The 18,070-nt window shown below is 44.2% G+C and overlaps 1 protein-coding gene across 4 annotated transcripts in view; it reads right to left on the bottom strand.

Annotated features, from left to right (window-relative positions):
* Positions 1–17,808, bottom strand: part of TMEM178B (transmembrane protein 178B) — a 231,434-nt gene extending 213,626 nt beyond the window's left edge. For all 4 annotated transcript variants that reach the window (XR_006171839.1, XR_006171840.1, XM_042837941.1 and 1 more), the window contains exon 1: positions 17,371–17,808. Coding sequence is in view for 2 of the 4 variants with exons in the window: in XM_042837941.1 (XP_042693875.1) it covers positions 17,371–17,752 (382 nt within the window). In the remaining 2 variants the exon portion in view is untranslated. The remainder of the gene's footprint in view (positions 1–17,370) is intronic.
* Positions 17,809–18,070: the final 262 nt, after the last annotated feature.

The following is an 18,070-nucleotide window of genomic DNA, read 5'->3' as shown; positions in this document are numbered from 1 at the left end:
GCAGATTTACATGGGTCCTGTGAAAACATTCATCAGCAGAGCAGCAGAGAACAGTGTCGTCCCTTAGCCTGAGCTCCTGTGAAGGGGTTGACTCCGACGTGCTCTTGCATCCTCTCACATCCCATGCTAGCCACAGCCTGCCTGGCAAAGCTATCTGCCTCAGTACAGGCAGTGTCTTGCCTATGATGGCAGAAGGGACTTGCTCAGTTATCTAGCCCTGTCTCTGACAAAAACAAGCTGATCCCTGCTGCAATTTCACCAGAGCTGCATCCCACCCAATTCTACGTGTCACTTGTAATAGCCATTTTCTCTTCCCCAAATGATTTTTGCAGCCTGCAGTTGAAATCATTTGGAAGCACAAGATGGGAGTTTGAATGGCCTCTGATCCTATCAGCGAGCTGTGCCATTGTTCTGTGCCTTGACCACAGTTTTCCCTTTTTATCATTCACTGAGATGTACGTGCAAACCCAAAGGGGACAGCCAGTCACATGTGGTGATGCTATCAAACTTACTGCTCCTCTTCCTCAGCAGGAGGAGCCTGACCAAAGTCAGGGAACACTGAGGTATCTGCAACCAGCAGAGGGATTTGGGACTGATCTCCACATGTGACAAAGCTGTCATTAAAGCAGTAGAGCAGGATGGGGATCTTGAAAAATGCAGAGATAGTAACATGAGTAATGAGGAGGTCTTGTTTTATTATAAATCATTGCCAATATGCCACACTCTCAAGCCTGAATTCAGTGATCAGTAATGCTCATTTCCCCTTGTAAGAATTACTGGGTTAACCAAAAGCTCAATTACAGCAAGGTATTTTGGGCTCCTGATGAGGTTTGGGCTATAAGGTTCATGCTGCGTGTTGATTTGCCTTTTCCACCTTCTTGCCTCCTCGCAGGCCTCCTCTCCCCTTTCATACACATAGACCACCTCAGTGCAGGGGGAACTGTCTCAAGGGCACACCAAGATGCTTCTGTACGGCTCAGCTGGGAAAAATGCAGAAGTAACCTAAAATATTGTTCAAAAGACTGAAAATAATGTCTGTTATTTTCAGACAGAGACCAGGTTTATTTAAGATACAAGGTTATAAATGCACACTTAAAAACCTCCCCATGCTTTGCCAGCTAAAACAAGGAGATCAAATGAGGCCGTGATCTGTCAAGTGATCCTTTGTCACTCCCAGTAGAGCCCCATAATCCTGCAGTTGTGATTACGCGGAGGAATATTACATTGATCCTGCAAAATATCTCTGATTGGATCAACATTATTTTCTCTTGCATTGACAAGGTCTTACCAGAGAATGACTATAATTCCACTGCTAACACTGTCTTACTGAAATCCCCCAATAAATCCTCAAAGCAGTGCTGTTAGTAATACCTTTATTAGACTAACTAAACAAGATATTTATGTGAAGGGCTTTCCAAAGGATTCTGGCTCCTGCTGCAGTTTCTAGAAGAAAACTTGATCAAAAGAGTGCTACTGAAAGACCTGCCCTGAAGGAAGCTCTGCACAGTCGTAAGCAGCAGGTGAAATTACCCTTTCCAGATTCACAAGGTTGCTCACAGGTTTACAAAAGCAACTGCTGTTTTCTTGCGCATCCTACAGTGAGAGCGCTCTCAGCTCACAGCACATCTGGTTCAGAGGCAAGGCTGGAGTTCAGGGTCTCCCCACGCCTTCCCCAAACGTGTCATCAGGATGGCTGTTTGCTAAGTGCCAAAAGGGAAATGCCGTCTTTATATATCTGCTGAAATTTCAATATTTGTTTAAGGCCAAATCTCGACAAAAGACCTGCTGCCCTTCCAGCTCTCGCTCTCTCAGCCCACTGGTGTTTCCCTTCTTCTCTTCTTCTACTATTTGTGTGAATCTCCTCTAATTTTATCTCCATGTTATTTGCTTTATAGCTACGAGCTTTCAGTCATAGAATTATAGAATCATAGAATGGCCTGGGTTGAAAAGGACCACAATGATCATATAGTCTCAATCCTCTGCTATGTGCAGGGTCACCAACCAGCAGACAAGGCTGCCCAGAGCCACATCCAGCCTGGCCTTGAATGTCTCCAGGGATGGGGCATCCACAACCTCTCTGGGCAACCTGTTCCAGTGCATCACCACTCTCTGTGTGAAAAACTTCCTCCTAATATCTAACCTGTCTTAGTTTAAAAACCATTCCCCTTTGTCCTATCACTATCCACCCTCATAAACAGGCATTCCCCCTCCTGTTGACAAGCTGCCTTCAAGTACTGGAAGGCCACAATGAAGTCTCCCCAGAGCCTTCTCTTCTCCAAGCTAAACAAGCTTTTCCTCATAGGGAAGGAGCTCCAGCCCTCTGATCATCTTAATGTCCCTCCTCCGGACCCGCTCCAAGACTCCATGTGGTTCCTGTATTGGGGGCCCCAGGCCTGGACGCAGTGCTCCAGATGGGGCCTCACAAGAGCTGAGTAAAGGGGGACAACCACCTCCCTCTCCCTGCTGGCCACCCCTTTTTATTGCAGCCCAGAACACCGTTGGCCTTCCAGGCAGCATGCGCACACTGCTGGCTCACATCCAGCTTTTCATCCACCAGGAACACAAGTCCTTCTCCGCAGGGCTGCTCTCAAGGAGCTCTTCCCCCACTTTGTATAAATACCTGGGATTGTCCCAACCCAAGGGCAGCACCCTGTGTCCCAGTGGCTCACTCCCAAGCTGATCTCCCCTTCATCACTGAGGCTGAATTCTCACCTTTTGGCTTGAAATGTGAAACTCCACTGAGATCAGCTACGACTCCAGTGATCTCCTCGCCAAACCATTTTTTTCAAGCTGTCTGAACGCTCAGGGAGGCACCACTTCTCTGCTTCATTTCAGTAAAGGTATTTGTAAAGCCATGAGAACTACAGAAGTACCTGTGTCCTATCTTTCTAAAGCTTTAAAGAGGACCACAAGAATTATGAGTAAACAAAGACTCATTTTTTGTGTCTACCAAAAAGCTCGAGCACAGCTGAAAGACAGTGTATAGAACCATACATCAGTTAGTAGGTGATAAAGCTACAAAGGCAATGTATCAATAGAAAAATATCAAACAGCAAGGAAGAGAATATGCCTTCTTAAATTTGAAATCAGGTTGACTATCATGGTGGGTAAATTCTAGCTATTACACGTTTCATGTAAATATTTTCCCCATATTCTTTGCAGCAATATACTGAAATGTCAGAGAAGTAACTTCTCTGCTCTCAGGCCTTTAGAGATGAAGGAAAAATAATTGATATTAGCCTTTGAGAGGGAACAGGCTGACGGTAAAATAAACTGTTAATGACTTTCGAGAGAACTTCCAACCACTTTCCTCCATCCACAACCAGATTTCTAGAGCGCTACAATCTGGTTCAAATATCCGTGTGCCAGACGCCTAAACTCTTGATGTCAGCTTTGAAGGTCATTGTCATAACTGTGATGAATAGCAAAACTTTCTCAAATGAAAGCTTGAACTCAGGAGCACTGACCTGCCTTTCAGGCTAGATTCTGTGATAAATGCTACAGATGTGAAAGTGCATTATTGCACAGCACAGTTTGTGGACCTCCATGGCCCTTGTTAATACACTGTCATGTTGATGGGGTCATGGACACGTGATGAGCTCTGCACTCATTCACCAACCAGGCTTCAGCAATTTCCCAGAAACTTTATGTGTTTTCTTCCAATGCCATGCAGAGTGATATGCTCCTGTCCTGAAGGAAGGGTGCAGATCAAACAGCAAGATGAGCATACGTACAAATGCTCCATCACACAGAATCACAGAATCACAGAACGGCCAGTGTTGGAAGGGACCTCAAGAATCATACATCTCCAACCCCCCTGCCACACGCAGGGCCACCAACTTCCCCATTTAATACAATACATTTAATACACCACAGCAATCAAGTAACAGCCCTCAAAATGCAGATCCGGGATCTCCCAAAGCATAATGACGTACATTCAAATGAGGGGAGAATCTTTAAAGAAGACATGCCCTTCCAGTCATCCCAATCCCATCAGACAAATACTACACTCCATATGAAATATGGTGACACTGCCATATGCAGCAGTGTAGAGATGGCTGGGATGCCACACACCCTTGCTTCAAGGCCAGATCAGCAGCAAGTGAAGGAGAGCTTGATCCTGAAGACCTAAAGTCCATGCCTCAGCACTGTGGGCAACTTTCTGCCACGATAAATCCTGCTTCTTTCCCCTTTCTTTCTCTTTGCAGTGGTATTCTTAGAAACACACACAAGAAGAAAAAAAAAAGAATTGTTGCTGAGGAGTTTGTCTGCTCCTACTGCTTCTTCTTCACTTGAAGGCATTGACAAGACAATTAGTTGCTGCGTCACAGGCGGGATGCTAACAGTAACTGATGAGCAAGAGGAGGAAAGATGTGCCACCAGCTTCATGTGTGAGGGAACACCGGTGAGGACAGGACCAGGTTCCTCACCGCAGGGTTAAGAGAGAAATGCTGGGAGGAAACAGAGGCCGTCTCCGTAGTACCATCTCATGATGCCAGCCCTTATACTGGCTACATCTCTCCTACTGCCAGCCATTCAAACAGCCTTCCTCAACTTCTCTTCAAGAAAAGAACTTGTTTAACATAAACAAGTTGCCTCTCTTTTTCCTACGAAACCTCGTTTAGAAACACCTCTCACAGATTTGAAACAGCTTCCTGTGCTTGTCCCAGAAATAAGTTTCACAGTCCAGAGGCCAAGACACTGCACAAGCCCATTCTGCAGCCACTTCATCACAGGGAAACACGGAGCTGACAGAGGTCAATGTAAGGCTGTACAACAGCGCTCCCATCCCCACAAGCCTGAAGTCACACCTGGCAGTCTGTGGCAACACTTTTTATTCTCCACTAGGAGCAATGAATTACAATATTTGGAACTGCAGGCTCCTCAGGATACCAGATACAAAGCAGTCCTTTTCCCTCTTGGATACAAAAGACTATTTCACATCAAAAGGACAGACAGCTCAAGTCAACCTCAACAAGCACAGAAACCCCTTGCTTCAAATCCTTGGCAGCACATGGTAGCTTACTGCAGCATCTCCTTTCCACAAACATGAGGCTTCCAGAAGTGAGCAGTTTATTCTAGCAATGCAGAGGACAGCTCTGCTACTGGACTGGGCAAGATCCCCTGATCTCTAGACATACCTAGCATCCCAGTTTGTCTTGCTCCACCCTGACTGATGCAGCCATTTTTTCCCTTTTCTAGGAGCAGAATTATATCCCCAAATGCAATTCCAATGATGTTCCCTATCTTTTACTTCTCTGGTGTCTTTCTGTTCCCTCTTCCCAAGACTTGTGAGAATCATGTTCTGCTAACACACACACAAGTGCACAACCAACCAGGAGCTGGTGCCATTAGCCCTCACAAATCCATGTACTCCCTAGCAAAATCCTTCTCACTATGAGGAAATCAACCCAGCACTGCCAGCCAAATGGCTGAACATTTTGTGAACCGAAATGCGCATCTTGTGGTAATTTAAATATGTGCAAATAAGAGTATAATTCCACTGCTGCCAGCAACCCTGGGTGTTTAAATATAGTACGAAAACACTATAGCTTCTATTTTATTTTATATAAACTATTTTAAGGAGAAAGCCTAAGGCTCTGCTTTCCTCTGGTTATGAATACATATGGCTGAGAATCCTGCAGGACTTTGCTGTTGTTAAGCTAAGGCAGTACAAGAGCAGACAAGGGAGTCAGGAAACAAAGACTCTAATAACTGCATTATCTAAAGGAAAGATACAAGAAATGTATATATATATTAACTGCACAGGCATCGTCCACGATCCTTCATGGATGTGAGGGGTGTCACTGGAAAGAAATGAAGTGCAGCTCTGACTGAGGTGAAGGAGACAAAGCAGCTGGGATGATGCAGCTGGATTTGTCTTGGGTCCCACTCACCAGGCAACCATGGCTGGTGTCAGATACCCAGTGACAAATACTCCTTCCATCGGATCCTGCTTGATGTAGAGCTGAATATGCCCTTCCTTGGGGGAAAAAAAGAGGAATTAATAGTAATAACAAATTAATCCTTCACAGTCCTATGACATGCTTCACAAGGACACAGTACTAGAAAGGAACTATCTGTGTTCGTTTTTCTTGCACAGCAGGAAAGTATATCATATAATCCTTCCTCCTAAATATATCCATCTTCATCCTTAAAACCTGTTAGAAGTGCTGTGCCCTCATCACTCCTTCCAGAATCCCACTTCAGCACAGCTTTCAGCCTATTCATGTCCTCACACACAGCTTCCCCCTAACCTGTGGTTTAACCCTTTCTCTTCTGGGTAGCAGTTACTGTTGTATAACATCCTTTTCATCCCTTTCTTCATGCTAGTAACCTCACTCTGGATCTGCTTCAGATCTGGACAGGATCCTCTCTATTCCAAATTCATCTTTCTCGGAGGTGGCTGAATAGTGAAGACTGTAACATGACTTGAACACTTCCTTACCTGAGGCATCTCACCAGCACCACTCTTCAGCCACACCTGATTTGTCCTGATCATGGCTGCCCCACGGTGCCCACGCTGCAGGACAGGTGCACTGTCTGCCCCTTGTCCACCATAATTTGTACTCTGTGCTCACATCTCACTTGCATGTTGGGTGAGATTCAGACACACTCCTTTCTCACCTTGAAGGAAATCCACTGCAGTACCCGGGCAGGAAGGGACCCACCTGAGCCCCAGAACTCCCACAGTCCAGATGTCTGGGGGACCAGACTTTCAATATGGGGTGTATATGCACAGTAATATAAACCTGGTCTTAAGGATTCACACTGAAAAGAAATTTCACATTGTTGCCCTCTTACTGCATGACTTGATTCTTGGTATTAAATTTCACATCTATACTACCAACTTATCCTCAAGATTGTCCAGGTTTTTGCACAGAAATTCCAGGTCTCCTTTCTCTTGGTGATGCCACATTGTTTTGTGGCAGCAGCAATGTCCTTCTGTTTGCATCCAGGCCAGTGAGAGCTATCACCTTGCAAGCCTTGCTGCAATATCATTGATGACATTATTAAACAACCTTCCTTCATCTTAATACTCCCTCTCTCTACACTTGTTGGCTTCCTTCAGCCAGTTCCTTAAACAAACTGTAAATTGTGTTCTAATTACCTTACCATTGTAATGAATTGTTTCCTCAGGGGTAGAATATAAAATCCTTTCCCCAGATCCCAATATGTTAGGTGTACTGCATTTTCTTTCCTGGAAAACCGGTTATCTTCCTCGCAAAATATATCAGGGTAGTTTGGCACACCTCGCATACAAAAACATATGTTGCATGTATATTTCCTTTTCCCCCATGTGTTTAATTAATCTTTCCTTTAGAACTTACTTTAAACTCTGTTTAGTATTATTATGATTAAACTAAAAGGTCCTCTGTGGCTCCGACAACTTTTTTCCCTTTTCTTTAAGTAAAGATTTGCTACTTTTCATTCCTACTGTACCATCTTAATAAGACAGATTTATTGAAAATCCTTTTTACTGGACCTGCAATGACACATATCACATCTTTCAGTACTCAGAGATGGAAATTATCCAGCTTGCCAATTTGAGCCCATTAAGCTATTCAAGTTTTTTTCTATTTCCCCTGTTCCTGTCAGCTGGCTACTTTATCCCTCTGAACAGCATAGCGTTCCTGCCTACCTCTTTAACCACTGTGGAACATGACTGAGCAGAACTGGGTAATCTTGAAGACTGGTGAACAGAAAAAAAGCACTAATAATGGGAAATTTCTTTCCAGTGTCAACTTTAGCCTTGCAAGATATGTTTTCATCACTGGACAACAATCTCTGTGTAAAACAAGGATAATCCCACTCTTCATGGTTAATCACAACATGCAGTATTCAGATACTGTCACACAGGGAACCACTGAAATAGCTAAGGAAGAGCAGTATAACTGGATCATCAGTTATCACCAATCAGCATCATTCCTTAGAAATCAGTATAGTGACCTTAATTTACACCTTTAACACTCGATTTAACTTTTTACTGCTGTTGTGGTTTTGGTTGGTTGTAGCTGTTACATCATTAAATGACCACTGAACAGAAAACAAAAGTACCAACAAAAATATTCATATTTAGTGCTTATAAAGGCTTTTTTACATATTAAAAGATGTGTATTGATTAGTGGAAACATAGAGGCAAGCATTGTACGTTCATATTTACGTTTTAGTGTCTCTTTCATTCAGCCAATATCCTTGTTTGACCTACTGAGTCACAGGGCTTCACACCAAGCCCTGTGCTTCACACCAGACCTTTCACTTTCCCTGAGCCTCCTGCTCCACCACCTGGACCATCATCTGGACTCTTTCTGCAACGTCCAGTGGCCACCACATTCACACTAAACTCATTTGGCCTTTATATCACATCAGTTCAGCATTAAGGACTTCCTGCCTGCTCTCAGACCTTTATCACACTCTTTATCACTTATTTCCTTTCTTCATGTGCTGATTTGATCTGTGCCACACACTTTCATAGACCTTTTACTCTGCATTTCCCTACCTACTCTGCCCTGCCATCCCAAATCCCTACTGACTCATACCGGCTGCTCTCTGCTGTGTCTCACACAGTAGAGCATTACTAATGGGAATCCCACTGTCTGCTAACTCTCTCTGCTATAAATGCATTTTTCTCCCTTTCAGTTCTGCTCTTCTCCTGAGTTTACTGCTCCAGCTCAGCTCAGCTAAATCCCAGCCTCGCAGTCATCGTCACCTCTTTGCCACGTTTGGCTCACTCCTCAGACCCTCCCACCTCCTCCAGCCCCCGCTTCAGCTGTTGCACAGAATTTCATCCAGTTCTTCCACAACAAAAATGACTATGATCTTCCTCTTCCAGTAGCTTTGCCTTCTGTTCCCTCTTCCCCTCCTACCACTCCTTCCTTATTCTTTCCCACAGATTAAAAACCTCCTATGCAGCTCTTCTCTTTTATTTAATTTGTTTGCCACTGAGTCAGTCTTCTCCTACCTCCTGACCTTCCTTATGGTCATTCTTGTCTTCTCATTCTCTCTCTCCTTGACCTCTCATACCCCTCTGCCTCTTTGCTCTCATAACGCAAGTACCATTCAATCTCTTTCCTCTTGAAGTATTCTCACCTTAAAGCAATTATTTTTCTCTCAAAATGCCATGTTGCTTTCTCTCCATCCTTTCATCACCAGCCACTCTAAACACTGCAAATTCAGATCCCATCTGGAGCCCCCCACCACTCCCAGTCTGAGCTTTCCAGTTCCATGCAGCCGTCCCTCAGTTGAAGCTGATGTTGCCAATATCTGTACTTCGCCTACACAATTGCGGCATACTCCAAATCCTCTGTTCTCATCAGCTGCAGCATGTCAGCTATCTCCAGCGGTCTCCTGTGCTGAGATCATGTGTTTCATCAGCTATCAGGAAATTATTCACTTCTTTTGCACCACCTTCTGAATGTACCCATTTGAACATTCCGCAGAAGACACCTTTCTTCCCCCACTCCTTGCTCTGCTACTCTTCAGTGAAGTTCATGAGATTTTTCTTCCAATCCATAAATGCGGATTTCACTGCCACCTTCATGCAGCAGTTTACAGATTCCCTTCCCAAACACAAACATGTCCATACCCAGTCTCTCCAATGCTCCTTCCTAGAGATAACAAAGTAAACATATCATAGCTAGAACAAAGTTACCAATGTTGTTCTCTCTTTTTCTTTACCATATGTCCCCTTCAGGAATTCTTCTCTTGATCACCACAGATGAATGTTTTACTGTCTTCGTTGTTCTGATGAACCTGAGTGACATATTCATCTCATATCTTTATGTCCTTAGATCCAACGGATGTCCTTAGACATCCCTTTTGCAGATTCTTTCTCCATCCAGGCTGTCATCATTTCATGTCTTTATTACAGCAGTATTTCTTTCTCTGACCTTTACAATGCTTTCCACGTAAGCATTCAGGATGCTGCTAGAAACATCTTTTTCCAAACCCCCCAGTCTAACCAGGTCATTTCTCCTAGCAGCCATAGACTGCCATCCCAATAACCGTCTATCTCATTAGTGCAATATATTTGTCTTCATTAGGGAAATGTCAACTTCTTCCTACAGTCAGCCAAAGAGGTCAGCCCCCATCAACTACTTATTAATTTTTCAAGAAGACACGACCCATGATTTTGTTGGTGCCATCCCTCAGTCTTCGGACAACAATCTTGTAAGCATCTGCACCTCCTATTCATTATCCTTTTTTACAACTCTTCTGCATTTTGTGGTGCTTACAGAAATGTGGGTAGCCTGCTGATGTTTCAAAACCACTGCCGGTCATGCTGAATATAATTACTTTGTCATCTCCTTGTACTATCTCACAGGGCACATTACTCTGCGATATTTAAAGCGCAGCAACATGTCAAAAGGACAGGGACGTTTTTCTGCTCCATGATTTCTGATCCATGATTAAGGCTCATAAATCTTGTGATAGAACTCCAACCGGTATTAATTACAGTGGGCAGAATCCCTATTATACTGCTGCCGAGCTGAGGTACACGAGATGAAGTCATTTGCTTCAGGTCATGAAGAAACACTGTGGTAGAGCTTGGATTGAATTCTGGCATTGTGAGCCCTGCCTTGGCTCCAACACTACCTCTTTTCACCTGTGTTGGTAGTTACCTACAAAGAAGTGTGATTCCAGCTGTCTCAGCTGGGCAGCACTGGATATTTATTTGTGGAAGAACTAAGCATTATAAGACACAAAATGGAGACATTTCTTTTTTACAGCCCGATTTCTCTCCTGCAGAGAAAATATGTCAATTTACATTCTTTTTTTTCTTTTTTTTTTTTAAGTGGATGCTATTTTGAATGATCTGTTAAGTGTGTTTGGATTTTGGAATCCACATTCTTCACTTATTTATACCTTAACACACTAAAAAACACCATCTCTTTCTTTCTTTTCCTTTTAAAGATGTGAATATGTACTCGAGGGTTCCAGCAACACTTGATTAGCAATGAGCCATTAAGTAACTTACATTATAAATGACTATCATTATTTTTTTGCAGAACATACACAAAGTCTTCTTCCACATCTTTTCCCTGGCACTGCAATAGTTAATGAACACACTCTATTCTTAAGCAGCTATTCTGAGTGCACAGAAAGACTTTTTCAATGAGTAAAAGCAATATTAATATGGATTTTGGAGCTGACAAAATAATTCAGATCATTTCATCTCTGTTTCAATACTCTTTCTTGGCATATGTTTATTTTTACAGTAAATGGAATACATCTGCACTCATACTCAGCCTTTCCCTCACATTTTTTAAAAAGTTTTTAACCATCATGCAAAAGGGATAAAAATGCTGAGATTCCTCCAAAGGATTGGGATGCTCACTTAAGTGAACGGGAATTAAGCACGCAGTCCTGCAGGCAGCTCTGCAAATACCAATTTCTGTTTAGAAGGACACGATCCCATCATTATTTTTACTTAGGCAAAATTTCCATTTGTCTTCACTGACAATTCTGCTTGAAAGCCAACAGCTTGACTGAAATTCGCTCTTTAAAAAACAGCATGACTAAAAACAGTCGCAGCTCTGGTAAATTACATATATGTTCTTAGTATTTTTAGCAGATATGTATTATCAAACTAATTATCTCAGATGTGTCAGAGGAACGTGTCAAGTTCTCATTACTTGTGGTAAAAATGCTTCTTAATGAATTGTTCCTTCTGCGCTAACAGACAGCGGTGTCACTGGAAATGGTGAGGTGAAGTACTTGGTTAGCCTAAAGTGCAACTGAAATTACACCTTCTGATTAAATTTTAGCTAAGCCCTCCAGCAGAATCTTGTTGTGACAGAATAGAGCATAGACCTTGGGCTGGCCTTTCCGTGTAGGAACCATTTTAACCTCAAAGGAAACACTAGAGGCCTGAACTTGCTGCATCACCGCGTTCAATAAAGCATTCATTTTGACGTTGTGAGGATCAGAACCAAGACTTCAGTAAAGTCACAGAATCATAGAACCATAGAATGGCCTGGGTTGAAAAGGACCACAATGATCATCTAGTCTCAACCCCCTGCCATGTGCAGGGTCACCATCCAGCAGACAAGGCTGCCCAAAGCCACATCCAGCCTGGCCTTGAATGCCTCCAGGGATGGGGCATCCACAACCTCCTTGGGCAACCTGTTCCAGTGTGTCACCACCCTCTGTGTGAAAAGCTTCCTCCTAATATCTAACCTAAACCTCCCGTCTCAGTTTAAAACCATTTCCCCTTGTCCTATCACTATCCACCCTTGTAAACAGCCATTCCCCCTCCTGTTTATAAGCTCCCTTCGAGTACTGGAAGGCCACAACGAGGTCTCCCTGGAGCCTTCTCTTCTCCAAGCTAAACAAGCCCAGTTTCCTCAACTCTCTTCATAGGAGAGGTGCTCCAGCCTCTGATCGTCTTAGTGGCCCTCTGGACTTGTTCCAAGAGCTCTGCATCTTTCTTGTACTGGGGGCTTCAAGCCCCCAGGCCTTTTTTTTTTTTTTTTTAATAAAAAGTCCTTTTTATAATAAGTACATGCAATGGGATTTCAAACACATAAACTAAGCACTCACTTATATTCTTTAAGTGTGTGAAGAACATACGCAAAAAGACGGCTGTCCTGATTCGTCTGGCAAAAACATTGCATTTTAAAACTGAAATCTATGGAACTGCAAGGTACTGTGAGTACTTTTATGGAAATAAATCTGAGATAGATGCAAGTAGCCTCTCTTCAGGCTTTCCCAGTTGTGTATGAATAATCCCTCGTGATGGCTGGAGTAGTCTCGTTAAGCCTTTCTTCCTCAATTGTGCCATGCATCTGACAATCAGAACAGTGAAGGCTTTCATCCCAGAAATCTTGCATGTTATTTGGTTTGGAGACAGGCTGCACAGGAATTAGTTTCTGTCTTTCTTGATGGTGGCATGCGTCTGAGTGTACATGCAATGAAGTGTTTTAAGAATAGGATTTACTATGACTTCCATGGACCTTGGGGAGGAAGGAAGGTAAACAGGGAGTTGAAATAATAAGTAAAATTGTAAAATTTTTAAAATAAAATTGGATTCCAGTGGCAGGCAGCAGAGCCCCATCCAGGCAAGTTTAACTGGCAGTCTTCCAGAAGAGAGATGCAAGATCCTCTGAGCAGTAATTGTCTAAATAGAACAGTCTCTGGTTATTGTGCAACTTTTTTGTGTACTTTATTGTACCTTTATAATTCAATGATGTAATTTCTTTTTATCCTTTCTTGTTTCCCTCTCAACTAGAACAGGAAAGCATCCAAGCAACGCTGCAATCCAAGTAATGGTGCGGACAGACCCTGTGGCTTGCAGGTTTATTTTCTGGGTCACTACAAGTTGTGCACAAGGCATTGCGAGCTGGTGATTGCCAAGGCAGGAAACAACCTCTTCCTTGTCCCTGCTGTGAATGGATGCTTACCTGCACTTCAAATCTCTCCATGCATAGTGCTGGAGGCATTTGGTTCCCTAGAATTTTTTGGTGGGGTGAAGGAACGCTGCTTTTGCTAGAAAATCAGTGGCAGAAAGGCAGCCAGCATCTGCAACAGGGTATGGAAAACACTATATTTAAAAGGACACTGAGCAGCAGGGCTATTTCATTCACTGAGGAGAACATGCAGACATCTGAGTATTAGAAGCTTAGAGCATTGCACTGAACAAAACCAGGACCGGCATTCCTTGGCTTGGGGCTTCAGCTATCAAGAATAAAACTCTGGTCCCAAGATGTTAAAAGAGTCCATCAAAGATCAAGGCAGAACCGTAGGATCAGCCCCATAAGCAATTCCTCTTTGGCTGGCCCTCCTCTACATGAGCGCTTCCCCTGAGTCTAAACAGCCTCTTCACAGGAACGAACATTATTCAAGTGAGTAAAAGTTAGCAAGACCGAGCCTTGGTTTGCATGTTTGGCTCCAGTACTTTCCTTATTGATTATATCTTACACATCTTCTGTACATTTTGTTTTGTTTTCAGTTATAACAAAGAGATCAAATCAGTCGTCTAGTTTTGATGCAGTGCTGGAATGTCCTCCAGGCCCTTGGGTTCTTACGTCTGTCTAGCTCTCCCCAAGTATGCTCACATGTAAAAATCTGTTTTAATTCATTGCCTATTTGTCTAACTGTATTACTAACGTAAATGTTTTAATTACAAGAAATTTAATAAATACAGAATAGAATTCCAGTAGTGACCCAGAATCTTCAGAAACAGAACTGTTTTGTAAAACCACTGGCATCAGAATTCTGCCAAATACCACAGGGCCTGATCCTGCCACGAGCCATTGCCTACAGCTTGTATTAATTTCAGCAGAGTTCACAAGCAGAATAACTGCAGGGTATTTGCAAAGCTAGTTAGGCTCTTAATGACTATTTTTTATTATCCTTTGATAGACAAATCTACCATTCTCAAAACTGGAAGTTTTGCCTAGGGAAAAGTGTGTCTCTGAGTAAATGGATCACTTAGTTCTGTCCAGTGTAAAAAGATAAAAAAAGAAAAAGAAAGAAAAAAAAAGGAACTTAATAGCATTCACATTCAATTACACATAGTATTAAATGCAATCTTTGGGGCCAGAAACCACATTAGTTTATCCAGTTTTCTAAGAGGTGTGCCATATTAAATTAGCAGCTGGCAAAGGATGGAAGGTAAAAGGCCCACGTATCAATGACCATTTGCCCTGGAGCTGTGGTTTTACAGAGAGGTATTTCCTCAGTGCAAGCAGATGCACTCCAGTCAGGGTATCTGATGACTACAGGTACAGCACATTTGCAGTTCTTCACATTCACATCAGGCATGCTTTGCCCAAACACCACCCCTGCAATCTCCAACTCCAGATGAGCGTCTGGCATGGAAGGCAAGCGAGACAAGCAGCGTGGTGCTGCCGAGATGAACCGCAACACCTGCCTCCTCTGCAGCACAGAGCTGTTTTCAACATCTGACAGCAGCGGCAGATGTACTTATTTCACTGTCACCATACAGCTGCGGATCGTAAAGGAATGTCTGATATCTTAGGAGGAAAAAAGGACACCAGTTGCTCTCCCTCATAAAGACAGCTCCATATCAAATTTCTAGTTCAGAGATTTCAGCATGTAGGCATTCTTAATAGGTAGCTATTTTACATTACTTTTTGGTAAAGGAAGAGTAAAATCCATTTATTGTTTTTGATCCAGCTGCTAACTTACAGCAGATAAGTGATCTTACAATATCCTTGGTTTTATATGTGAGCGAGTCAGCAGCTGTCAATTACCAAGCAGACATTGTATTTGCTCTCCTGTGTCTTAACCCAAAGATGCCAAAGCAACACAAAGCATTAATGTAAACATGTGACTCTTCAGCATAACTGAGACTTACAATATAGGTGAACTCTTCCTCCGAAAAGACCGCCATTGGTATTCAGCATTATCAGTGTCCCTCCTTTCAAGTTTCTTTTAACACACTACAAACTTGTTTGTAAAGCATCCACAGAAAGCCATCAGAGAAGGCAAGGAATTAAGACACCAACATCTGCGCTCTCCTGACTCTGGGGCACCAACCCTGAGCGTTGGTTCTGTGTCCACCAGCATACAACCAGAGACAGGAGCACAGCGGCATGCACCATTCCAAGCCCAGGAAGCACTATGCATTTAGGGTGGCTCACCACATACACACAGCCTTGACAGCATCTTCCAAAGACTATCCTCTCCCATGTTTAACCACCTCAGAGTAAGGTGCCTCATTTTGTCTATCACTAACACTTCCCAGAGCTGCTCTTACACACAACCCATTGCCAAGCAATCTCATCAGCTTCCGGATATTCTTGAGTCTGGGACGAGATGGGTGGTGAATGAGAAATGGCTAATTTATTTCAACACAAAAAATCTCTCTAGTAATTGAAACCTTATTTGGCAAAGGAGTTCTCCGTTGCAATGTTTGCCCGCTGGCAAGGTTGAAGTTCTCCAGTTGTGCCACGAGCACAGAAGGTGCACATGGCAGAGTGATCCACAGCAAGCCCACCCCCTCAGCTAGACAGAGAGCGGAAATCCCTCGGCGTTGGCACGAGCACAGAGGTGTCAGGATGCATTGCCAACAGGATTGAAGCCACCAATGCATCCCATGAAGGTCATTAAGTAGAACTGGACATTAAGGGTCACCAGTAACACAGAGAGGGGTGAAAGGTTCTCCACTACATCACCCGTCTGCGCTGCTTCAGTGCATGTCTATACTGTGCTACACAGCTGTATGACTCCCTTTAACACATACGGAACTAAATGCGTACATTGGCAAGTGCATGTGAAAGCATATCCCTCAAGAATAATCAGCCTTAAGCAACAATTCTGTGTGCATGGTCTGAAAAGGGAGTCAACACAGGCTATCAAGGGAGCTTGGGACAGAGAATACAATGTAAGAAGCAGCAATTTCACCACAGTGGAAATAAATCTCTAGAGAACCATCTGAATGCCACAGAAGAACCATGGGAGGGAAATGTTATTTTGCTGTTTGGAGCAACCACGCTGTGGGCAGCAAAGATGCTGTCATCCTCTGCTGAATCCCAGTCATCTCACAAAAACATAAATCTTTTGTGGATGGGATGTATAGACAGGGGTTTGTGCGTATCTCCTCTTGCAATACTTCAGATCAAAGAGACATTTGAGGCAAACTGACCATCATCTTGAGCCACTACGTTTGGGGAAAGCAGAAGGAGGAGGACCAGAAGACTAGAAAAAGAACAGCACAAAAATGCTACAGGCAGACAGATGCATCTCCACTCTGAAAGAAAATGATTCCTAACACTCCTAATAAATCAATCCAACGTTTTGTAACCATTGAAAATATTCCTAAACGTAGCTTAGTGTAAACAGCAAGCCGGGTTTCCTCCTGCTTGTTAGCATTTCTCTTTGTTTACGCTCCATTTGAGGATAGAAGCCTACATGTGAGCACTACTAATGGTGTCATTCAGGACTGATGGGGTATTTGGGAAGGGAATGACGAAATACAGACATATGTAGCATCTCGTAAAATACTATATACTCTGTCTGAGTCAGCAGGCTCAAACTAAAAATACAATAAAAAATACTGAGGCTCTGCTTTATTCATACATTTTACTTCAGTGTGGAGAATATTCCGATACCATGGTGATGGGCTTACAGAGACAGAGACGTGAAAGAGATGTTCTGAGGTGTGTCTGCTCTCACCCCACTGCTGCCTTGCTCCCAAACCCCACATCTCCATGGAGGAGACCCCCCAGGAAACTGCCCTGGCGATGCCCTGGGAAGCAGCACCCAGCCGAGGCGCTTTACCCATCACAAGGAGAGGGTTTGGCTAGGGATGCTCACCTCCACCTGGGAGCCCAACCGGCTCTGCTCAGCTCCTGCTCAGCTCGGGAGGGCCCAGCACATGCATTTGGTAAAAACAGCCCTTACCTTTGGCAATCAGCTCCTCCAGCTCTTGGTCGAATCCTTGTCGGTGGCATTTCCTCCAGAGCCCCATGTTGGTTGAGTTGTACTGTCTGTTGCACTCGTCGACCGCACTCATGGCAAAGATCTGCCTCCTGTTCCTTGCCAAGAGGAGTTTCCCTTCCCAGCGGTCCAACCTCGACCTGCTGGCCCTGAGAGGCAGGTTGTTGTTGGAGTTGTAAATAAAGCCAGGATCATTTCTCTTAGTGGTGATGCTTTTGCACCTCTCCCTGTGCTTTCGGGCATCAGTTTCATACCAGTGGTCAGAGCAGATCGCCACAGCCAGCATGCCCAGGGCACACAAAGCTAAAGAGAGGCCAGCATACAGCAGCAACCTTCCAGCAGCCATACCTCAGCTTCACGGGAACACCATGGACATCTTCACCACAGGCAAAGCCCTTGAGCGCGAGGCCACGCCGAAGCCCCGGAGCAGCCGCCGGCCGTCACTGGGCAGAGGCAACCTGGAGCATCCCCTCTCGCGCGGCTCACATCCACGCTGCGGACGGACGCCCGGAGCGCTCCCAAGTCGTGCCCCGGGGGCTCGTCGGCCTCCCCTCCCCTGCGGAGGAGACGCGGCGAGGAGAAGCGCAGCCTTCCTCCCTCCCGCCCGCGCAGACGTCCCGCCGCCCTCGCCACGGAGGAGCGAACCCGGGGGGACTCGGCGGCT

The sequence above is a fragment of the Centrocercus urophasianus genome, unplaced genomic scaffold (assembly GCF_019232065.1).
Source record: "Centrocercus urophasianus isolate 14NV4802_14NV808 unplaced genomic scaffold, USGS_Curo_1.0 seq_73, whole genome shotgun sequence".
Taxonomy (NCBI): domain Eukaryota; kingdom Metazoa; phylum Chordata; class Aves; order Galliformes; family Phasianidae; genus Centrocercus; species Centrocercus urophasianus.
The sequence above is the reverse complement of the archived record's forward strand: the minus strand, read 5'-3'. Positions and strand labels throughout refer to the sequence as shown.